Source organism: Anabrus simplex, chromosome 4, assembly GCF_040414725.1.
Source record: "Anabrus simplex isolate iqAnaSimp1 chromosome 4, ASM4041472v1, whole genome shotgun sequence".
In the NCBI taxonomy this organism is placed as follows: Eukaryota; Metazoa; Arthropoda; class Insecta; order Orthoptera; family Tettigoniidae; genus Anabrus; species Anabrus simplex.
Genome location: NC_090268.1, coordinates 55432945 through 55453646, shown reverse-complemented (window position 1 = coordinate 55453646; position 20702 = coordinate 55432945). Strand labels below are relative to the sequence as shown.

Genomic DNA, 20702 nt, shown 5'->3' with positions numbered 1-20702 from the left:
TCCACGTCTGCTCTGGGAATGTTTTGCAATCCAACACCTGGTTTCTGAATCTCTGCCTAATCATAATGAAGTCTATTTGATGCCTTCCAGTGTCTCCAGGTCTCGTCCATGTATACAGCCTTCGTTTGTGGTGTTTGAATCAAGTATTGGCAAGGACTAAATTATGATCAGTGCAGAATTCAATCAGCCGACTTACTCTTTCTTTCCTTTGTCCCAATCCAAATTCTCCTGCTGTATTACCTTCTCTTCCTTGACCTACCACTGCATTCCAGTCTCCCATCACAATTAGATTCTCGTCACCTTTTACATATTGTATTAAATCTTCTATCTCTTCATATATTCTTTCGATTTCCTCATCATCCGCTGAACTAATCGGCATATAGATCTGCACAATTGTGATGGGCATTGGTTTGGTGTCTGTCTTTACGACAATAATTCTTTCACTATGCTTGTCATAGTAGCTTACCCACTGCCCTATTTTCTTATTCATTATTAAACGAACTTCTGCATTTCCCCTGTATGATTTTGTGTTGATAATTCGGTAGTTGCCCACCAAAAATCATGTTCTTCCTGCCAACGTACTTCACTTATACTAAGTACATCTAACTTAGTCTATCCATCTCCTTTTTCAGATTCTCTAATGTACCACAACGATTCAAACTTCTAACATTCCACGCTCCGACTCGCAGAATGTCAGTATCCATCTTCCTGATGATCGCCCCCCCCTCGTTTAGTCCCCACCCGGAGATCCGAATGGGGAACTATTTTACCTCCAGAATATTTTACCGGGAGGAAGCCATCATCAGTACATCATTCATACTGAGAGAGCTGCATGTCCTTGGGAGGTAGTTACGGCTGTAGTTTCCCATTACTTTCAGCCGTGTAGCAGTATCAATACAGCTACGCCATGTTGAGTTTTATTACAAGGCCGTATCAGTCAATGATCTGGGCTGCCGCCCTTGCAACTTCCAAAAGGCTGCTACCCCCATTTCGGTGAACTATTCGTTAGTCTGGTCTCTCAGCAGATACCCATCTGATATAGTTGCACCTGTGGCTTGGCTATCTGCTTCATTGGGACATGCATGCCTCCCCACCCCGGCGAGGTCACAATGTTCCCAGGGGAGGGAACTTGAACTACATCAGAGGAGAGCCAAAAAAACATACACAGAAATGAATATTGCAAACAAATCTGAAGAGCCTGGAAGTGATTTGAGTTGTGCATCATTTGACCTACAGAAGGTGCTGTTTCTCCCAACATTGACTCATTCAAACATGTTTTACAAATGACAGCTTACTTGTTAAAATTGTGACAGGTGTGTCATCAAGAAAGAACAGCAGAAATGCATTTTTGTCAGCAAGAAAGGAGAGCAGGATTTCGTTTTTGTTTGTAATATTTTGTATTGTGGGAAATGAAGAAATAAGAACTCTGGACTCTGCTGGAATATTTTTAAAATTGTAATAATTTTTTTTAGGGAAACATCAAGATACATTGAACTGTAAATGAACATTGCAAGATGCAAGAAGTATTCGGAAGTGATTGTTGTATTCAAATTTTATGTAACTTGACCAAATGTTGATTTGATGTTTTTAATGTGATTTGTATATCAAGATGTAATTTTGTAACATTTGAAAAATGTAAGGTGCTTTAATTTTGAAGCACCCTATACCGCACGTGAGGTTACCGATGTTGAAACAGGTGATGTAATTCCTCTCGCATCAGTAGGCCAGGAAATGACCATATATGGTCATGCAATTGTATTGGCAAAAAGATCGGGAATCTAGTGGCGCAGTGTCCTATTGGTGGATTGTGATTTGTCAATTTCCGGCCTTAGGCCGCTTCACGTGCGGTATGCGATTAGGCCGCGTCTATTCCATCTGACCATCCCTGAGTGCGGTTGCACTCGAGAAGTTCCCCTCGGGAACTCGAGCTTTCCGTGGTAAGTGCTCTTTTCATATTATTTTCAGTGTTTTCTGATTTCATTTGATTTAATTTATTTCTTTGCATTTTGGTATTTCCTTGCCTAATGTACCATCATTTTTAAGGTTTTAAATTTAACGTGTCTGAGTTTACCCTAGATTCCAGTCGTTTGTAATTTCAAGTCTCACCTGTTTTTTAAAATCAATCCATTCATTTGTGTTTTTGAATCCGTAATTGTATCTGTTTGTCAGATGTGTTAAGTATCAGCTGTTCTGTCGTTCAGCTTTGTTTCTTGTCATTTTTCATTTTCTCTCCCATAATGTCATGCCTTCCCATGGACCTCATAAGGACCCTGCACCTTCCACAATCCTTTCTTAGTTGTCATTTTTAGGCCTATAAGTTTACCTGGAGTATTTGAAAGTTATTCGTCATGCTTCCAAGTTAGTTGTGAAATCACCACTGCTATTTATTGTGAGTGGGCATAGTTTTGCAGTGAGATAGGAATTTTTCACTAATAGAAAAATGAAGGAGACTTGTGAAACGTTACATCTCCAATGATCTGCACAATGTTGTAAAGTGTGCCAAGCCCAGCAATACGTTCACTGTCCTCGATATGGAAGAATGTGACTTTATTAATTTTCAGATGATACAATATTCACCTGAGGAAGAGCACCAAGCATTTTACAGGAATATATGTTTTGATATACTGTACAAGTTCAATCATTCAAATAATTGGCACATAATAATGATAGTAAAATACTATTTTTGACTAAAATGAGTGATATTCCCAACCAGTAACATTATATCAGACCTAAATACAGTATTATTTCCATACTTTTCTGTAGATTGTTATGTTATGTGAAAGTACGGAACTTGAGTTTGTATTTATCACCTTTGTAAGGAAGACATTAGACACTTAATTCTTTCCTATTTTTTTACTTTCATCATGTCATATTACACTGAAAGTTTACTTACAGGGTGTCTCAAACCTTTTGAGTCAAGCTGAAACAGGTGATAGGTAGTCCACAACCGATTACATTGAGATGGGGAACCAATGGTTGGAAATGCATATTTATTGTTATGGACACCGCACAAGAATGATGTAGCTCGTAGTAATTGTTCAAAGTGACAACCGCCAGTCTCAATGCGTGTATTGCAATGTGCAAGCAGTTCTGCTGCACTCTCGCAAAGAGAAATGAATGTAATGCTATTTGGTGATGATTTTGTTATGCAGGGAACATACATTATGGAAGTACAACTGGACACAATATGTGAGAAAATTGTAAAATACGGAATGAAATTCAGTGCGTAGAAGAGCAAGACAATAGTGATTACAAGAGATGACAGGAGTAAGGAAAGTTATCAAATACTGGAGGTCAGAACCTTGAAAATGTGGACAGCTTCAAATATCTAGGAAGCAAATTAAGACAAAATGCAAGGCTGGATAAAGAGATTAGCAAAAGTGTGCAATAGGTGAACATATTATACCAGAATGAATGTATTCTAGTACCGGTATGGAAAAAGGAGATATCAAGGAAGTGTAAGGAAGTGATGTATTATACACCCATAACAACAATATATGGAGTGGAAACCTAGGGAATGACAATAAAGGAGGAGAGTAAACTTCAAGCCTGTGAAATGAAATTCCTAAGAAGTGTGATAGGAAAGGCAATGGAAGACAGAGAGAGAAATGAAGATGCCAGGAAGAAAATTAGAGTAGAAAAGTTGAATGCCAGAATTGTAAAGAATAGACTAAGATGTCTTGGACAAGTGAAGAGAACGTAGGAGGAAAGGATACGGAAATATGTGATGGGGGCCAAGTTTGAGGGAAAGAGGGAAAAAAAGGGTGGAATTGATCAAGACAAGTATGAGAAGAAGGAATCTGGAGTGAAACAGAATTACAATAGAAGGATAGTAGAAGTACAGAGGAAGGTGGAGAAGTAACATAAATGTCCCTGCTCGACTGGAGCTGAATAAGGGGAAATGATAAAGATGATGTGTTATTTGATGCTAAAAGTGTTGTTTCTTCATTCTTAAAAAAATATGCTTGATTATATGAAAAAGGGATATAATATATTTTTTGACTGGAGGAATCTATAGAAGGAATATGAGAAGAGTTACTGAAGAAGTCATATTAGCTTACCTTTCTGAAAGAGCAAGAAAATATAATCTTGGTTGTTACTTAGTGCTTAAGAAAATGTTGTATGCTAGTAAAAATGTGGATTTTGGATAGTGGTATGACTGTAGATATGTGTACTGAGTTAATTTTTGATTATTGCACTAGTAAAATTATTGTTATTCTTTCTTCTAGCTTTCCAAAGTGAAAGCATTTCTGGAAGTGCAATCTATTGGTCAGAAAGCCAAAAATTGCAAGTCTTAAGAAGAGAGCAAATTGATGAATTTTGGGAGAATTTGTTGGATTAATATCAGAAATGAGTAGCTACTTTTCCCAAAAAGTGTAATTGTTTTGCTTTAATTGTAGTAGTTTTAGGAATGAATTAAAATATTTATCCATGATTAAAATTTTGTAGTTCACTGCTACAGGCAATAAATTAAAGACTACCTTATAAAGCAATAATGGAAAAACTATATACTAAATATACTACCTTTAGTCCTAAATGAGATATGTAGCGCTCTGTATTTCCATTCCACATATCCTTAAGATGTTCTGCTGTTAGTTCATATTTATCTTCTGTGGTATTCAAGGACACACCCAGGATAACTTTAACACATTTGTCACTGTTAGGCCAAGTGTTCATGCATGGCCCAATGTAGGAAAAATATGTACTGTTAGTTCTGAAAGAAAGAATAAGGTGAGATGATAAAAAGAAGAAATTATTTTATTTGACTGTCAACAACTGTACATACATCCATACATACATACATACATACATTCATTATAGACAATCATGCCTTTCAGCGTTCAGCCCGCAAGCCTCTGTGAATTTACTAAGTCACCGCAATCCTCTATTTGCAACTAGTGCTGTGGCCTCATTTACTTCTATACCTCTTATCTTTAAATCATTAGAAACTGAGTCTAACCATCGTCGTCTTGGTTTCACTCTACTTCTCTTACTCTCCACAACAGTCCATTATTCTCTTAGGTAACCTATCCTCCTCCATTCGCCTCACATGACCCCACCAGTGAAACCAGTTTATGCATACAGCTTCATCCATCAAGTTCATTCCTAACTTAGCCTTTATCTCTTCATTCCAAGTACCCTCCTGCCATTGTTCCCACCTGTTTGTACCAGCAATCATTCTTGTTACTTTCATGTCTGTTACTTTTAACTTATAAATAAGATATCCTGAGTCCACCCAGCTTTCGCTCCCGTAAAGCAAAGACCGATGTAAAGATAGTTTCGTCCGGCAGCTGACTTCCTTCTTACAGAATACTGTTAATCGCAACTGCGAGCTGACTGCATTGGCTTTACTGCACCTTGATTCAATCTCACTTACTGTAATACCATCCTGGGAGAACACAGCCTAAATACCATATTCCCATTTTTACAGCCAAAAATAGTAAAGGGGGTTCCAACATGCGATAACCTCAAAATTTTGTGCAGCGAACACATGACTTCTAGGTTATAAAGAGCTTTAAATTGTACGTGTAAACATTATATACGTACCATTATTTAACAAACTTAGAATGCATTTGATTTATACTGGTTATTTTCGTCGGAAGGCAGTATTTCTAAATGTAAAAAGGCAATAAACGGTGAACACGATTTTTAGGCCTACGGTACATATAAAAGTACATTTTAGATACTCATATCACATAATTTGTTACATCTCTTTAATTCCTCTGGTGAGGCTGACGTCAGGAAGCGCATACGGCCATAAAAACTCGCTACGAAGATTCATCTCACTTCATACTCGATCCCGTAGAAGAAAGGGATAAGGGTATCGTGTTATCATATAATTAAAAATTTATACCACTACAAAAGAACTTAATCACCAGTCATTTGTCTCTGTCAGTTCAGCAGTAGGCCTAGCACACAGTAAACCCGATCACTGCTTTCATTTGAATTATCGCCTTGCGCTGCCAACTTCCCTGCCTTGCTACCGGCGTGTCGGCATTCTAAGTGACGTCATCTTCACTGCTATCTCTCGCCAGTCACCTCTGCCATGCTTCATATATGGAAGGCATGCCAAACCATCAGCTGATAACTAGCGTATGTTACGAGTGGTACTTCTGAATGTAATACACAGTAACTGGAAACATTCTTTTGATAACTGAGGCTGTTGAAACACAGACCCTTATTTTGTGTACACTTCATGCTTGTTCTCTACATTTATCACATCAGGATTTGCGTAAACAGCTGTCCATGAGATAAGACAGACCACATTGTTTAGGTTAGGTATATTATCGCCCTGGTAGTGCCAAAAATTCGACGGAAAAAATAAAAATAAATAACAGGAAAATATACCTCATTTATGGATATCTACATGTGTGATGGTAATGCGTTTTATCATCATAATGTTTCATTTAGTACGTTCGTTGTCTCTTTTTTTTTAATTAACGCATACCCTAGTATTTTTTTTGGCGTTTCCAAAAATCGTTTAAAGTATGTGGGGACATAAAATTATTATTATTATTTGTTAGGTATGTTGGCGAGTAAAACAATCGTTTTAATTGGATAGCTTTTATCACTTTTAAACTTACTTCTCTCCAAATATATACCTATATTGGCCCGAATTACGAGATATTTAACGACCACTTTGTTAATGACCTCGCCTGCTGTATAAATAGCAGTAACTGCAAAAATTTCTCAACTAAAGTAAACTCGTTTCCTCATCCCGAGGTGGTACAGCTCTTTTTAGACACAACCCTCCCGTGGAGGGGAGTTTCATGTACTGCTTTTACCGCATATCAACCTTCCTGCCGTTCGTAAATCTCTGGCAGTACGGTACCGGGAATCGAAGTCAGACCCCTGAAAACAGCAACTAATTGTGCTAACCATAACGCTATGAAAATTGAATTAATAAGTAAGGTAGTTCAACCTATTCAATACAAATAAATATGAAATGTAGTATTACGTTCCTATTTAATAACAAGCGGTACCGGTTTCGACCCTAATCTGGGTCATCATCAGCCACATAAAATGAAAAAACAATGCATAGGAAAATAAGAAATTAAAGAGTGAGTTTTTCACAAAAATAGTTGAAGAGGAAAAATATGTTAATGGGGATTGGCACTGTGCAATTTTAAAACTTAAAATCTAGAAGAAGTAGGAAGTCAGTCACTTATAAGAAGTAAGGTGCGATCTTATGAATAGTAGCACAACTCACGCAAATTTCAGCACTGTCTTATAATGTTTACAACAAGAGATGAATGGTTAAATAAGCCAGCAAATAAAGCGCGAAGACACAATATAAATTAATGAATGTGAAGTCCCAAAATTGTTTAGAAGTCGAAGACGAGTTGCTTGATTGTAGCGAATTGCTAGTTCCTGAAGATCAGCGCAACACACTCAATGTCCGGCACTGTGCTTTCAAATGCCGACAGGCGACGGAACTCGGTGAATAGCTTGATGAACCAGTCTGTAATTGTTTCCGTTGTGAAAATGTGTGTATATATAATACAATTTAATATAATTTAAGTACATAAACAGGATCTTGTAGATTCTTTAGAACAGTTGACGTAAAAAACAATTGTGAAGAGAAAAAATACCTCATTTATGGATATCTACACGTGTGATGGTAATGTGTTTTATCATCACAATGTTTAATTTCGTACGTTCGTTGTCTCTTTTTTATTAACGCATCCTAGTATGTTTTGTTTGGCGTCTCTTCACAATTGTTTTTTACGTCAACTGTTATAAAGAATCTGCAAGATCCTGTTTACGTACTTAAATTATATTAAATTGTGTTATTTATATATATATATATAAATATACATACACACATTTTCGCAACCGAAACAATTACAGACTGGTTCATCAAGCTATTCACCGAGTTCTGTCGCCCGTCGGCATTTGAAAGCACAGTGCCGGACATTGAGTGTGTTGCGGTGATCTTCAGGAACTAGCAATTCGCTACAATCAAGCGACTCGTCTTCGACTTCTAAACAATTATGGGACTTCACATTCATTAATTTATATTGTGTCTTCGCGCTTTATTTGCTGGCTTATTTAACTATTCATCTCTTCTTGTAAACATTATAAGACAGTGCTGAAATTTGCATGTGTTGTGCTACTATTCAGAAGATCGCACCTTACTTCTTATAAGTGACTGACTTCCTACTTCTTCTAGATTTTAAGTTTTAAAATTGCACAGTGCCAATCCCCATTAACATATTTTGCCTCTTCAACTATTTTTATGAAAAACTCACTCTTTAATTTCTTATTTTCCTATGCATTGTGTTTTCATTTTATGCGGCTGATGATGACCCAGATTAGGGTCGAAACCGGTACCGCTTGTTATTAAATAGGAATGTAATACTACATTTCATATTTATTTGTATTGAATAGGTTGAACTACCTTACTTATTAATTCAATTTTCATTGCGATACATTTCAATACGGAACATTATGAAATTTTTATCTTTAAACCATAACGCTGGCGGACATTATTAACTACAAAACACAGACGTATAGCATGACTGATGCATGCTTGCAATGCGCGGGTTGGACACGAAGCTAGGCCTATTCATCTATTTGTGCGACATCATCAGAGCTGCAATAGACCTACGCTACAGAGGCAGACATTTCTTAACTATGAAACACAGATGTACTGCATGGACTCGATGAGTTTTCATTGCGTAGGTCGTACGGATGAAACTATTCACGAATTTGTGTGATGTCATCAGAGCTGCAATAAGACTTGTACCCGCTTCGAAGCAGAATCGTCGTTGTTCTCTGATGAATTACGTTGAGGGGTCTTATAGGCGAGATTTATTTTTTTCATTTTTTTCGTCTCGAAAAGCCAGGGGGAGTCTAATACGCGAGGGGGTATAATACACGAGTAAATATGGTACTTGAAATTATCTACTTCTTCCAGCTTTGTATCTCCAATCTGACATTCGATTCTCTTGGATTCTTAGTGGCACTCTTCACCTGTAAAGAAGCACTTAAATAAAATGGGAATTTTAAAGAAAAACAAACATAGAATTCAGATTATCCTTGATGGAGTTAGAAACAACTCATGATATAACCTGTACATGTGAGGCTATAGCTCACAAGAGATTTGGGAATACAGTCATCACAAACAACAACTGGTCAACAACTAATCCAGTCCATGGGCGAAATAAAGAGAGAACATTGGGTTAAGCTGATGGAAGAACTAGATATGGCAAGAAACAGCAGAGAAGCTTGGAAGCTACTTAGACGTCTGAACAATGACCCCACGAAAAGTCCTCTACATAGCAACATTACTTCCAACCAGATAGCTCATCAACTCCTATTAAATGGCAAAACAGGTAAGCAAAAAAGACCACCAAAACTTCAAAGAAATATTGAACAAGAAACATCCAGTCTGTCCAATCCCTTCACTATGAATGAGCTGGAAAATGCCATAAAAATGAGCAAAACTGGCAAGGCAGCTGGTCTAGATGATATGCGTATGGAGCAGATACAGCACTTTGGGAATGCTACCAAACAATGGATCCTACAGCTTTTCAATAACTGTCTGGAACGATGTCAAATCCCTAAAATCTGGAGGAAGACTAAGGTGGTTGCAATCCTGAAACCTGATAAGCAGCCTACGGATCCGAAGAATTTCAGACCAATATCACTCCTGTGCCATCTATATAAAATTTTTGAAAGAATACTTCTGAACCGTATAACACCAGTGGTCGAACCTTTTCTAATTCCAGAGCAGGCTGGATTTAGACCAGGAAGGAACTGCTGTACACAGATCCTTAATCTGACACAGCACATAGAAGATGGATTTCAACGTGGTGATATTACTGGAGTGGCTTTTGTTGATCTCTCTTCAGCATATGATACTGTACAACACCAGATAGTTCTAAGGAAGCTTTACCATCTTACTATGGATTTCACGCTCACAACGATTATTGCCATGCTGTTGCAGAACCGATGCTTCTTCGTTGAATTTCAAGGACAGCGGAGTAGATGGAGAATACAGAAGAACGGTCTCCCACAAGGCAGTGTTCTAGCACCAATGCTATTTAACATATATACCAATGACCAACCTCTTCCACCTCACACAAGGAGCTTTCTGTACGCAGATGACCTGGCCCTGGCAACTCAGAGTAAAAACTTCGAGCAAGTGGAACAAAACCTTAATGCTGCTTTGAAGATACTCTCAGATTATTATGAGGAAAATCACCTCAAGCCAAACCCATCGAAAACTAGTGTGTGCGCCTTTCATTTAAAGAACAAAGAAGCCCTGCGGAAGCTGCGTGTGAATTGGAAAGGAATGGAGCTGGAACATAGCAATACTCCAGTTTACCTTGGTGTTACCTTGGACGTTCGCTGACCTTCACCACACACTGCACCAAACTCAAGGCAAAAGTTTCATCACGAAACTGCCTATTGCGTAAGGTAACTGGTTCTGGATGGGGTGCCCATCCCCAGACAGTAAGGACAACTGCCCTAGCACTCTGCTACTCTGCTGCTGAATATGCTAGTCCCGTGTGGTATAAATCAGCTCACGCAAAGAAAGTTGACATTGCCTTGAATGAAACCTGCAGGCTAATTACAGGCTGTTTAAAACCAACACCCACACAGAAGTTGTATTCACTTGCAGGTATAGCTCCACCTGATATCAGATGTGAGGTGGCCGCTAATATCGAGAGACAAAAGGTTTGCAGCATCTCAGCCCACCCCCTTCACGAACATCAGCCACCACCAGCTCAACTGAAATCCAGGAAGAGTTTTCTACAGTCTTCTGCTCCACTTGATTCTGACCCAAAAAAGGCCAGGGTTAAGCTATGGAAACAAAGGTATCCAGATCATCCGGAACGTGTTGAAATTGAAGAGAAGTTGCCACCTGGTCACGAAGAGGGATGGTGTATATGGAAGTCATTAAACAGACTGCGGACCGGCGTTGCAAGATCTAAGGACAATCTTGTGAAATGGGGCATCGTGCATGGTGGGGACTCACTATGCGAATGTGGAGAGGAACATTCTTCTACGCACCTCTTGCACTGTCGTCTATGCCCCGATTCATGTACAGGGTTGGAATTGGCACTGGCTGGAAACAATGCCATCAATGTAGCCAAATACTGGTCACAACTTGTGTAAATAATGTATATATAGTGTAGATATTTTCATGTAATACTTCCTTTCTCCTTTTTTTATTTTTTTTACAATTTTGTGCATATGTCTTTCATTTTGAGTGATTAACACACTTCATATTTTTATTATTTAATTTTTTTTAAATCGTATTTGAATTGATTTCTTATATATTGGTACCTCTGACACGAATAAATAATAAATACAAACAATAAATGTTCGGTTCCATGGCCATATGGTTAGCATGCTGGCCTTTGGTCCAGAGGGTCCCAGGTTTGATTCCCAGCTGGGTCGGGGATTTTAACATTCATTGGTTAATTCCAATGGCTTGGGGGGCTGGGTGTGTGTGCCGTCTTCAGCATTACAATTCATCCTAGGTAGGGCCCCATCCTCATAGACGCGCAGGTCGCCTATCCGGCATCAACTTGAAAGACCTGCATCCAGCCTCTTCAGAGACCACACACACACACAAAAAGAAATATCCACCAATAAATCATCTTCCCATCATTGTAATAACAAATTACAAAGTGCATCTGAAAAGTTTGGTGTATATACCATACCACAATGAAAACAGCACTTACAAACAAAGTATCTTCAGTCACCTTGAAAGTACTTTCTGTCGGCCACAATACACTTTTGGCAACATGTCTACAGCTGCTGGAAATTGGCTGTCAAGGTGTCTTTTAGAATCGATCAAAGCAGTGATGTCACGCATCTTTGGATGTTCGATATGTCATCACAGTGTGTGCCTTTAGAATTCCCTTGAGGTGGGGACACAAAGAAAAGCTTACAGGTGCCAGATCTGGGCAGTAAGGTGGATGTTCAAGGCATGGCTCATCATCCAGAGTTCCCTGCCCATCCCGAAAGCGTTTGAAGCAGTTTAAACCCATTTTCTGCTTACAACTTTAGTTCCATGAGTCTCTGGCGTTTTTTTCCAACTTTGATGGTTATGTATCACTCCATTGCACTGTGACACGAGTCTTCACACGCACTATGTTTGACTGGCTGCAGAAGATTAACCTGCTTTGGCTCCGTGTGTTCAACACTATGTGGTGCTTCTCAAGATGATTCTCTATTCACATGCACATGCGCACTTGCAGTGTTGGCAATAATAATAAAAAATAAAAAGGAAAATTGAAAAAAAAAAAGAAATTTGAAAAATATGAAATTAAAACCAAATTTAATGCCATATTCACGATGCAAAAAACATTAACTTACAGGTCTAACAAACGTCAGCTATGGAAGGATGTGGAAACGTGGAAGGAACACTACTAGGCCATGAGATCGTATCTTGTTGTGGGGAAAGGGAAACACGCAGCAACCACCCTTAAGCTCAAATGTATTAAAAACCTAAAGTACAACATCAAATAGAAAATAAGGCCAGCAAATAATGAAAAAACTAAAACTTAACACTGAAAAGAAATACATACTAACAGACAATTGAATACTACAGCTCTTCAGATAGTGGGTTATACAAACTTCTCCGGATTACTGGAGGCAAACTCAAAAAAAGTAAAATTTACATAGGTTACAAATTTAGAACAAGATAAGAGTTGCCTCTGAAAACACAAATGCTGCTATGACTGCCCATTGAGGCACAGTCATTCAAAAACTTAAAATTGGTGAATGTTGAAGTCTAGACGAAAACTTCGCTATGCGAAAACAAATTACATTACCACTGAAAGTTACATTATATAAGAAAAGGCTGAAACACAAGAATGAATTTAAATTAAGTGGAAAGCAATAACATAGCGCTTACCGTGAGAGACCGGGGACTCCCAGACGGGGTAGACCCCGAGCGCATACGCTCGGTAGGTTGGTCAGATGGAAAAGATGCAAAACACACGCATCGCACACACAAGGAGCCCAAGACCGGAAATCGTACGATCATAAGTGAACCAATAAAAGCACGGAACCTCCCCAGATCTCTGTATTCACCAATTAAAAATGTTAATATACTGGCCAATAGACGTAGTTCTTTTTGTGACCAATACAAATTCTACATTTTTGATGATAAAGATTTTTACAAGTTCTCGAATATTTCAATTGCAACACAAAAGTTTCATCAGCGGAAACCACGTGCAGTACAGGCTGCCTCAAAAATAAAGACCCTTTTAAATATTTCAAATTCTAGTTACACACACATTTTAAAAATGACAATAAAATTTAGTTCAGTAATTCTTCTTTAGAATTCATGTTCTTCATAAGCCTCAATTTTAAATCTTAATAATAGTAGTAATAATTTTGTCCAGTTATAATTAACATTCTTCTCCAGTCCAAATCCAAAATGAAAATTTTAAATATCTTAGTCAACTTTGAGTAAAAAAACAGATTTTACAATATCAAAATAATGATGACTTTTGTCCTTAATGTCTTTCTCTTGAGGACTGTTCAAACACAGGTCACAGTAGCCTCAGTCTACAAAAACAAAGGTGATGAATATAAAGTGGATAATTACAGACCAGTCAGCTTGACGTGTGTTGCATGTAAGCTCTGGGAGGGTTAAGTAGGCTAGCTAGGTGCACCTTGATTCGAATTTAGGTTTAGGTAATACTTTAGGTAACAATATTAACTTTAAAAATATTTGTAAATATCTGTAGATTCGTTGGTTGTACGTACAAAGGCAGATTATCATAAGGAATAGTACCGTAACTTCTGCAGCAACTTCTCCGGTATTTCGTATACATATACGTTCAAACTATCGCGAAGGTAATAATTTACTACATTAAAAAACACGATACGCCTGTAAACTTCCATTTAAAAAGAAGTTAAAGTGATTACACGGTAATAGTTAACAGTCGTATTGTTATTGATTATTGTCGCTCCTCATATTCAAATATTGCATTGTTGGCTACAGTCGTGAACAAAGGGTGTAGTGTAGTCAAGTAAATATAAATAAAAATCAGCTGACCTTGTATTCCATTCATTTGTACTTCTGAGTAGGTAGTTAGTATCCGTAATTTATATTTCGCTCCCTCGATCTTTCAGTATTTATGAGCGGTTAGCTAATAATAATAAAGTTCATATATCCCAGTAATTGCAGTTCAAGTCCCTGGGGTAGTAGTAGTAGTAGTAGTAGTTTTGATAGAAATATTTGAGAAATTATTGTAGACAACCTCGTATTTTTCAGTAGGCCTAATTAAGGACACTTTTTTTTTTCTCCATCCCGTGGAGTAGGGAAAATAATAGTAATCCACCAGCTGTAATAATCACATAACCACATTTCAGTAGAATTGTAGTGAAGATAAGGTATAATATATTAGATAGTATCTTGCCAGTTATATTTGTGTTTTTCTTCGTGTACGGCAATCCTTTTGATACTTAAGCATTTAACCAAACGCAGTGTAGTGTAGTGTAGATACATTGTAGTATAGATACAGTACATTTAGATAGTGCCGTATCTTGCGTGCTATATTCGTGTGTTATCTTTCGTGTATATCTATTAGACCGTAATAATAATTTGTCTAAGCATTTAGCTTCGTTGGTAATCTTTGAGTACAGTAGTTCTTGCAAATTTCATTTCTGTTGTGCTTAGTAGTGACATACGGTACGGTACCGGTATCGTAATTAGGATACGTCTGAAAGTAGTTTAAAAATTACTGTAGTGTACTGTACAGTAGTATACGAGTAATATCCTATTAGAATTTAGTGTGCTTATTTTATTATTGTAAAATATTTGTGTAGTACTGGTGTGGTAGAGGTATCTGTAGAAACTCTTACTAAAATATTGTTGAAATTAGGATAGGCTTAATTGCAGTTTGGAATTGTATAGTTCTTGTGTATTACTTTCGATATTCAGTAATTAACAGCAGCTTTTATCCTGTTAGGGGTTGTAGGATAAAAAAATAAAAATAAAAATAATAATAATAGAGCACGACTAAGTAGTATTGTAGTGTAGTCGTATATTAATTACCTTATTGTTGTGTACTATCCCAGACAATATATCCCTCCGTTCATTTATTTTTTTGCAAATAAGTTATTTTATTTTTTTAATTTAAAATTTTCCCCCCGTAAAGAATGGCTAAGGAGCGCGAGTGTACTTATTGTGGGTGTGGTGAGGCATTGAGGGGTATGAGGGAGGAGTTGGAAAGTTTGAGGGAGATAATTAGGATTCTCACAGAAGACGGGAAGGAAGATAGGACTCCCTCAAACAATGTACAGGTTACAGTAGGTGTACAAGAGGGAGGGGAAGGAAAGGGAGGAGTTGTAGAAGACAGGTGGTCTAATGTTTTAAGGAGAAGGAGATTGCAGGCCAAGGGCTCTATTCAGGATCAGAATTCAGGACAGGTGTCTGTGCGAAATCGGTACGAGTCACTCCAGGTAGAACAACAGAGGGAAGATGAGGGACAGGGAACTGTTGCTGAGATGCGTGGAAGTAGGAGGAAGGGAAAAGGTAGGAAAGGGAAATGTAGAGTAGAAGATAGGGAAAGACAGGTGGAACAGGGTCATGGGAAGGAGAAAAGGGAGGAGGAAGTAGCTTCTGCAGCTATCAGGAAAGATAGGGCTGACCAGGAGGGGAGGGGATCAAATGAGGTGGGTAGGGTTGAGGCTCTGGTCATGGGGGATTCCATCGTTAGACACGTGGGGAAAGTGTGTGGAGGAAAGGGAACCAGGGTAGAATGTTATCCAGGAATTAGGTTGAGGCAGATGTTGAGGAAAGTAGAAGAGAGGGAGGAGGGGAAGGAGAAGGTGGTAGTGTTTCACGTTGGTACCAACAATGTAAGGCAAGCTGATATAAGTACCAACATAGTTGGAGATGTGTGGGATCTGGTAAATGCAGCACGGGTGAAGTTTAAGAAAGCGGAGATTGTTATTAGTGGAATACTGTGTAGGAGGGATACTGACTGGAGGGTGATTGGGGATTTAAATGAGACTATGGAGTGGGTATGTGGGAAACTGGGAGTGAAATTTCTAGATCCTAATGGGTGGATAGGAGAAAGGGATCTGCGCTCGGATGGCCTTCATTTAAACCGCAGTGGTACGTATAAGTTAGGAAATTTGTTTGGAAGGGTAATAGGGAGGTACATTCAGGGAAACGGGATGGCCTAGGGAGCGGTGATAAGGGAACAGGGAACTGGAAATCAAGTAGGGATGACATAAAATTGTTAGTGTTGAACTGTAGAAGTATTGTAAAGAAAGGAATAGAATTAAGTAATTTAATAGATATATATTTACCAGATATTGTAATAGGAGTTGAATCATGGCTGAGAAATGATATAATGGATGCAGAAATTTTCTCACGGCACTGGAGTGTGTTTTTTACAAAAACAATATAAATATGAGTCTCCACCTTATCAATACAAAATTAATTTACATTAAGCTGGTAAATATAGTCAAGACTAGTTTCGACCCCTAGGGGGTCATCTTCAGTTGACATGCATTAAAAATGTATTTTTACAAAAACATCACATGTAGTGGTAAAAGCTTAAATTAATTTGAACCGATCATAAATGTTGGTATGTCTGGTACATTTGGGCTATTGTATGTGTCAATTTTGAGTTTTTAGCACACAGTGTGAAGGTAGTTGATTAACTAGTGTGCATCATCCATGAAGTCACATGTTATTTTTTATGCTACTACCATCCAATTTTTTGGTTTATACAATGTGGAATATACATACATTTGTGCAAATCAACAGTGGCAAGTTTTACAATATACATTTAAAGTTGGTTCATAAATTACACAAATTGGCTATTGATTAGTCATATGAAAATGTAGGACATTGGTTTGAACACTTTTGACTGAAATATCAATGTAACACCTTGCTGGCATATATCTTAGATGCTAAAATCAGTTTATAAAGCCTGTTATTCTTGATTGAGTCTTGGAATAGGGTTAAAAATTTTTAAATAAAAACTATTTGCTTAGTATAGGCATTAAATAATGCTGTTAAAATGGACATATAACTAAGACAGTGGTATATGTATGCCATATATGCCTGGTTAAAAAACACATTACATTAATGTTATTGATATGTGGTGCTACATGTACATTGTTTTGGAATAAATGGGGTTGACGAATTTTTCACAACAGTCTTAGATATAGTGTTCCGATAAAATGGGTCCGTAAAAATATTTATATGTAAAAAACGGTTAGGTAAGTATTTGAATAATCCGCTTGCAGATCAGGTAATACTTAGTTATATATCTGGAGATATTTTAGGCAGCTACTAATGTTGGAGTTATTAGAAATCTTGAATATATTAATGGAGCATGTTTTTCCATCCGTATGTCGTGATGTTTTAAGTTGGTGACATTTGTCAGAACGTGTTGAAATTATGCGTCTTGATGCACGTTGATTTTATCATGGAAGCGTATATGCTGCCTGCTACAAAGAATGCACGGTTCCAACACCTTACATACTGTACCTTGTTTTTACAACATATACGCTTCCATGATAAAATCAACGTGCATCAAGACGCATAATTTCAACATGTTCTGACAAATGTCACCAACTTAAAACATCACGACATACGGATGGAAAAACATGCTCCATTAATATATTCAAGATTTCTAAGAACTCCAACATTAGTAGCTGCCTAAAATATCTCCAGATATATAACTAAGTATTACCTGATCTGCAAGCGGATTATTCAAATACTTACCTAACCGTTTTTTACATATAAATATTTTTACGGACCCATTTTATCGGAACACTATATCTAAGACTGTTGTGAAAAATTCGTCAACCCCATTTATTCCAAAACAATGTACATGTAGCACCACATATCAATAACATTAATGTAATGTGTTTTTTAACCAGGCATATATGGCATACATATACCACTGTCTTAGTTATATGTCCATTTTAACAGCATTATTTAATGCCTATACTAAGCAAATAGTTTTTATTTAAAAAATTTTAACCCTATTCCAAGACTCAATCAAGAATAACAGGCTTTATAAACTGATTTTAGCATCTAAGATATATGCCAGCAAGGTGTTACATTGATATTTCAGTCAAAAGTGTTCAAACCAATGTCCTACATTTTCATATGACTAATCAATAGCCAATTTGTGTAATTTATGAACCAACTTTAAATGTATATTGTAAAACTTGCCACTGTTGATTTGCACAAATGTATGTATATTCCACATTGTATAAACCAAAAAATTGGATGGTAGTAGCATAAAAAATAACATGTGACTTCATGGATGATGCACACTAGTTAATCAACTACCTTCACACTGTGTGCTAAAAACTCAAAATTGACACATACAATAGCCCAAATGTACCAGACATACCAACATTTATGATCGGTTCAAATTAATTTAAGCTTTTACCACTACATGTGATGTTTTTGTAAAAATACATTTTTAATGCATGTCAACTGAAGATGACCCCCTAGGGGTCGAAACTAGTCTTGACTATATTTACCAGCTTAATGTAAATTAATTTTGTATTGATAAGGTGGAGACTCATATTTATATTGTTTTTTGTAAAGTAATATCTATCAATACGGAAATGAAACTTATAAACAACACTGGAGTGTGTATCGTAGAGATAGGATAGGAAAGGTGGGAGGGGGAGTTTTCATTCTGGTGAAAGAAGAATTTGTAAGCTACGAAAAAGTTAAAGATGAGACACATGAAATTCTAGGTGTAAGGCTCATTTCTAAAGATAATAGGCAACTTGATATATTTGGAGTGTACAGATCGGGAAAGGGTAGCACTGATGCGGATTCGGAATTATTTGATAGGATAGTCAGCTATGTGGGAAACGACATGGAAAGAAATGTGATTGTAGCGGGAGATCTGAATTTGCCAGATGTCAATTGGGAAGGAAATGCGAACGACAGGAAGCATGACCAACAAATGGCAAATAAGTTAATATGGGAAGGACAGCTGATTCAGAAAGTGATGGAACCAACCAGAGGGAAAAATATTTTGGATGTGGTGCTGATAAAACCAGATGAGCTCTATAGGGAAAGTGAAGTAATAGATGGTATTAGTGATCATGAAGCTGTTTTTGTGGTAGTTAAAAATAAATGTGATAGAAAGGAAGGTCTTAAAAGTAGGACTGTTAGGCAGTACCATATGGCTGATAAAGCAGGTATGAGGCAGTTTCTAAAAAGTAACTATGATCGGTGGAAAACGGTAAATAAAAATATAAACAGACTCTGGGATGGGTTTAAAGAAATTGTTGAGGAATGCGAAAACAGGTTTGTACCTTTAAGGGTGGTAAGGAATGGTAAAGACCCACCTTATTATAATAGAGAAATAAAGAGACTAAGAAGGAGGTGCAGACTGGAAAGAAATAGAGTTAGAAATGGCTGTGGAAGTAAGGAGAAATTGAAGGAACTTACTAGAAAATTGAATCTAGCAAAGAAGGCAGCTAAGGATAACATGATGGCAAGCATAATTGGCAGTCATACAAATTTTAGTGAAAAATGGAAGGGTATGTATAGGTATTTTAAGGCAGAAACAGGTTCCAAGAAGGACATTCCAGGAATAATTAATGAACAAGGGGAGTGTGTATGTGAGGATCTTCAAAAAGCAGAAGTATTCAGTCAGCAGTATGTAAAGATTGTTGGTTACAAGGATAATGTCGAGATAGAGGAAGAGACTAAGGCCAAGGAAGTAATAAAATTTACGTATGATAACAATGACATTTACAATAAGATACAAAAGTTGAAAACTAGAAAAGCGGCTGGAATTGATCAGATTTCTGGGGATATACTAAAGACAATGGGTTGGGATATAGTACCATATCTGAAGTACTTATTTGATTATTGTTTGGCCGAAGGAGCTATACCAGATGAATGGAGAGTTGCTGTAGTAGCCCCTGTGTATAAAGGAAAGGGTGATAGACATAAAGCTGAAAATTACAGGCCAGTAAGTTTGACATGCATTGTATGTAAGCTTTGGGAAGGCATTCTTTCTGATTATATTAGACATGTTTGTGAAATTAATAACTGGTTTGATAGAAGGCAATTCGGTTTTAGGAAAGGTTATTCCACTGAAGCTCAACTTGTAGGATTCTAGAAAGATATAGCAGATATCTTGGATTCTGGAGGTCAAATGGACTGTATCGCGATTGACATGTCTAAAGCATTTGATAGGGTGGATCATGGGAGACTACTGGCAAAAATGAGTGCAATTGGACTAGACAAAAGAGTGTCTGAATGGGTTGCTATATTTCTAGAAAATAGATCTCAGAGAGTTAGAGTAGGTGAAGCTTTGTCTGACCCTGTAATAGTTGAGAGGGGAGTTCCTCAGGGCAGTGTTATCGGACCTTTATGTTTTCTTATATATATAAATGATATGAGTAAAGGAGTGGAATCGGAGGTAAGGCTTTTTGCGGATGATGTTATTCTCTATCGAGTGATAAATAAGTTACAAGATTGTGAGCAACTGCAACGTGACCTCAAAAATATTGTGAGATGGACAGCAGGCAATGGTATGTTGATAAACGGGGCTAAAATTCAGGTTGTGAGTTTTACAAATAGGAAAAGTCCTCTCAGTTTTAATTACTGCGTTGATGGGGTGAAAGTTCCTTTTGGGGATCATTGTAAGTATCTAGGTGTTAATATAAGGAAAGATCTTCACTGGGGTAATCACATAAGTGGGATTGTAAATAAAGGG

At 37.4% G+C, this 20702-nt stretch overlaps 1 protein-coding gene across 2 annotated transcripts in view; it reads right to left on the bottom strand.

Moving 5' to 3' along the window:
• LOC136871609 (uncharacterized) overlaps window positions 1–20702 on the bottom strand; it is a 161608-nt gene that overhangs the window by 36461 nt on the left and 104445 nt on the right. For both annotated transcript variants that reach the window (XM_067145064.2, XM_067145065.2), the window contains exon 7: window positions 4525–4714. In XM_067145064.2, coding sequence (XP_067001165.2) covers window positions 4525–4714 — 190 coding nt within the window. The remainder of the gene's footprint in view (window positions 1–4524; window positions 4715–20702) is intronic.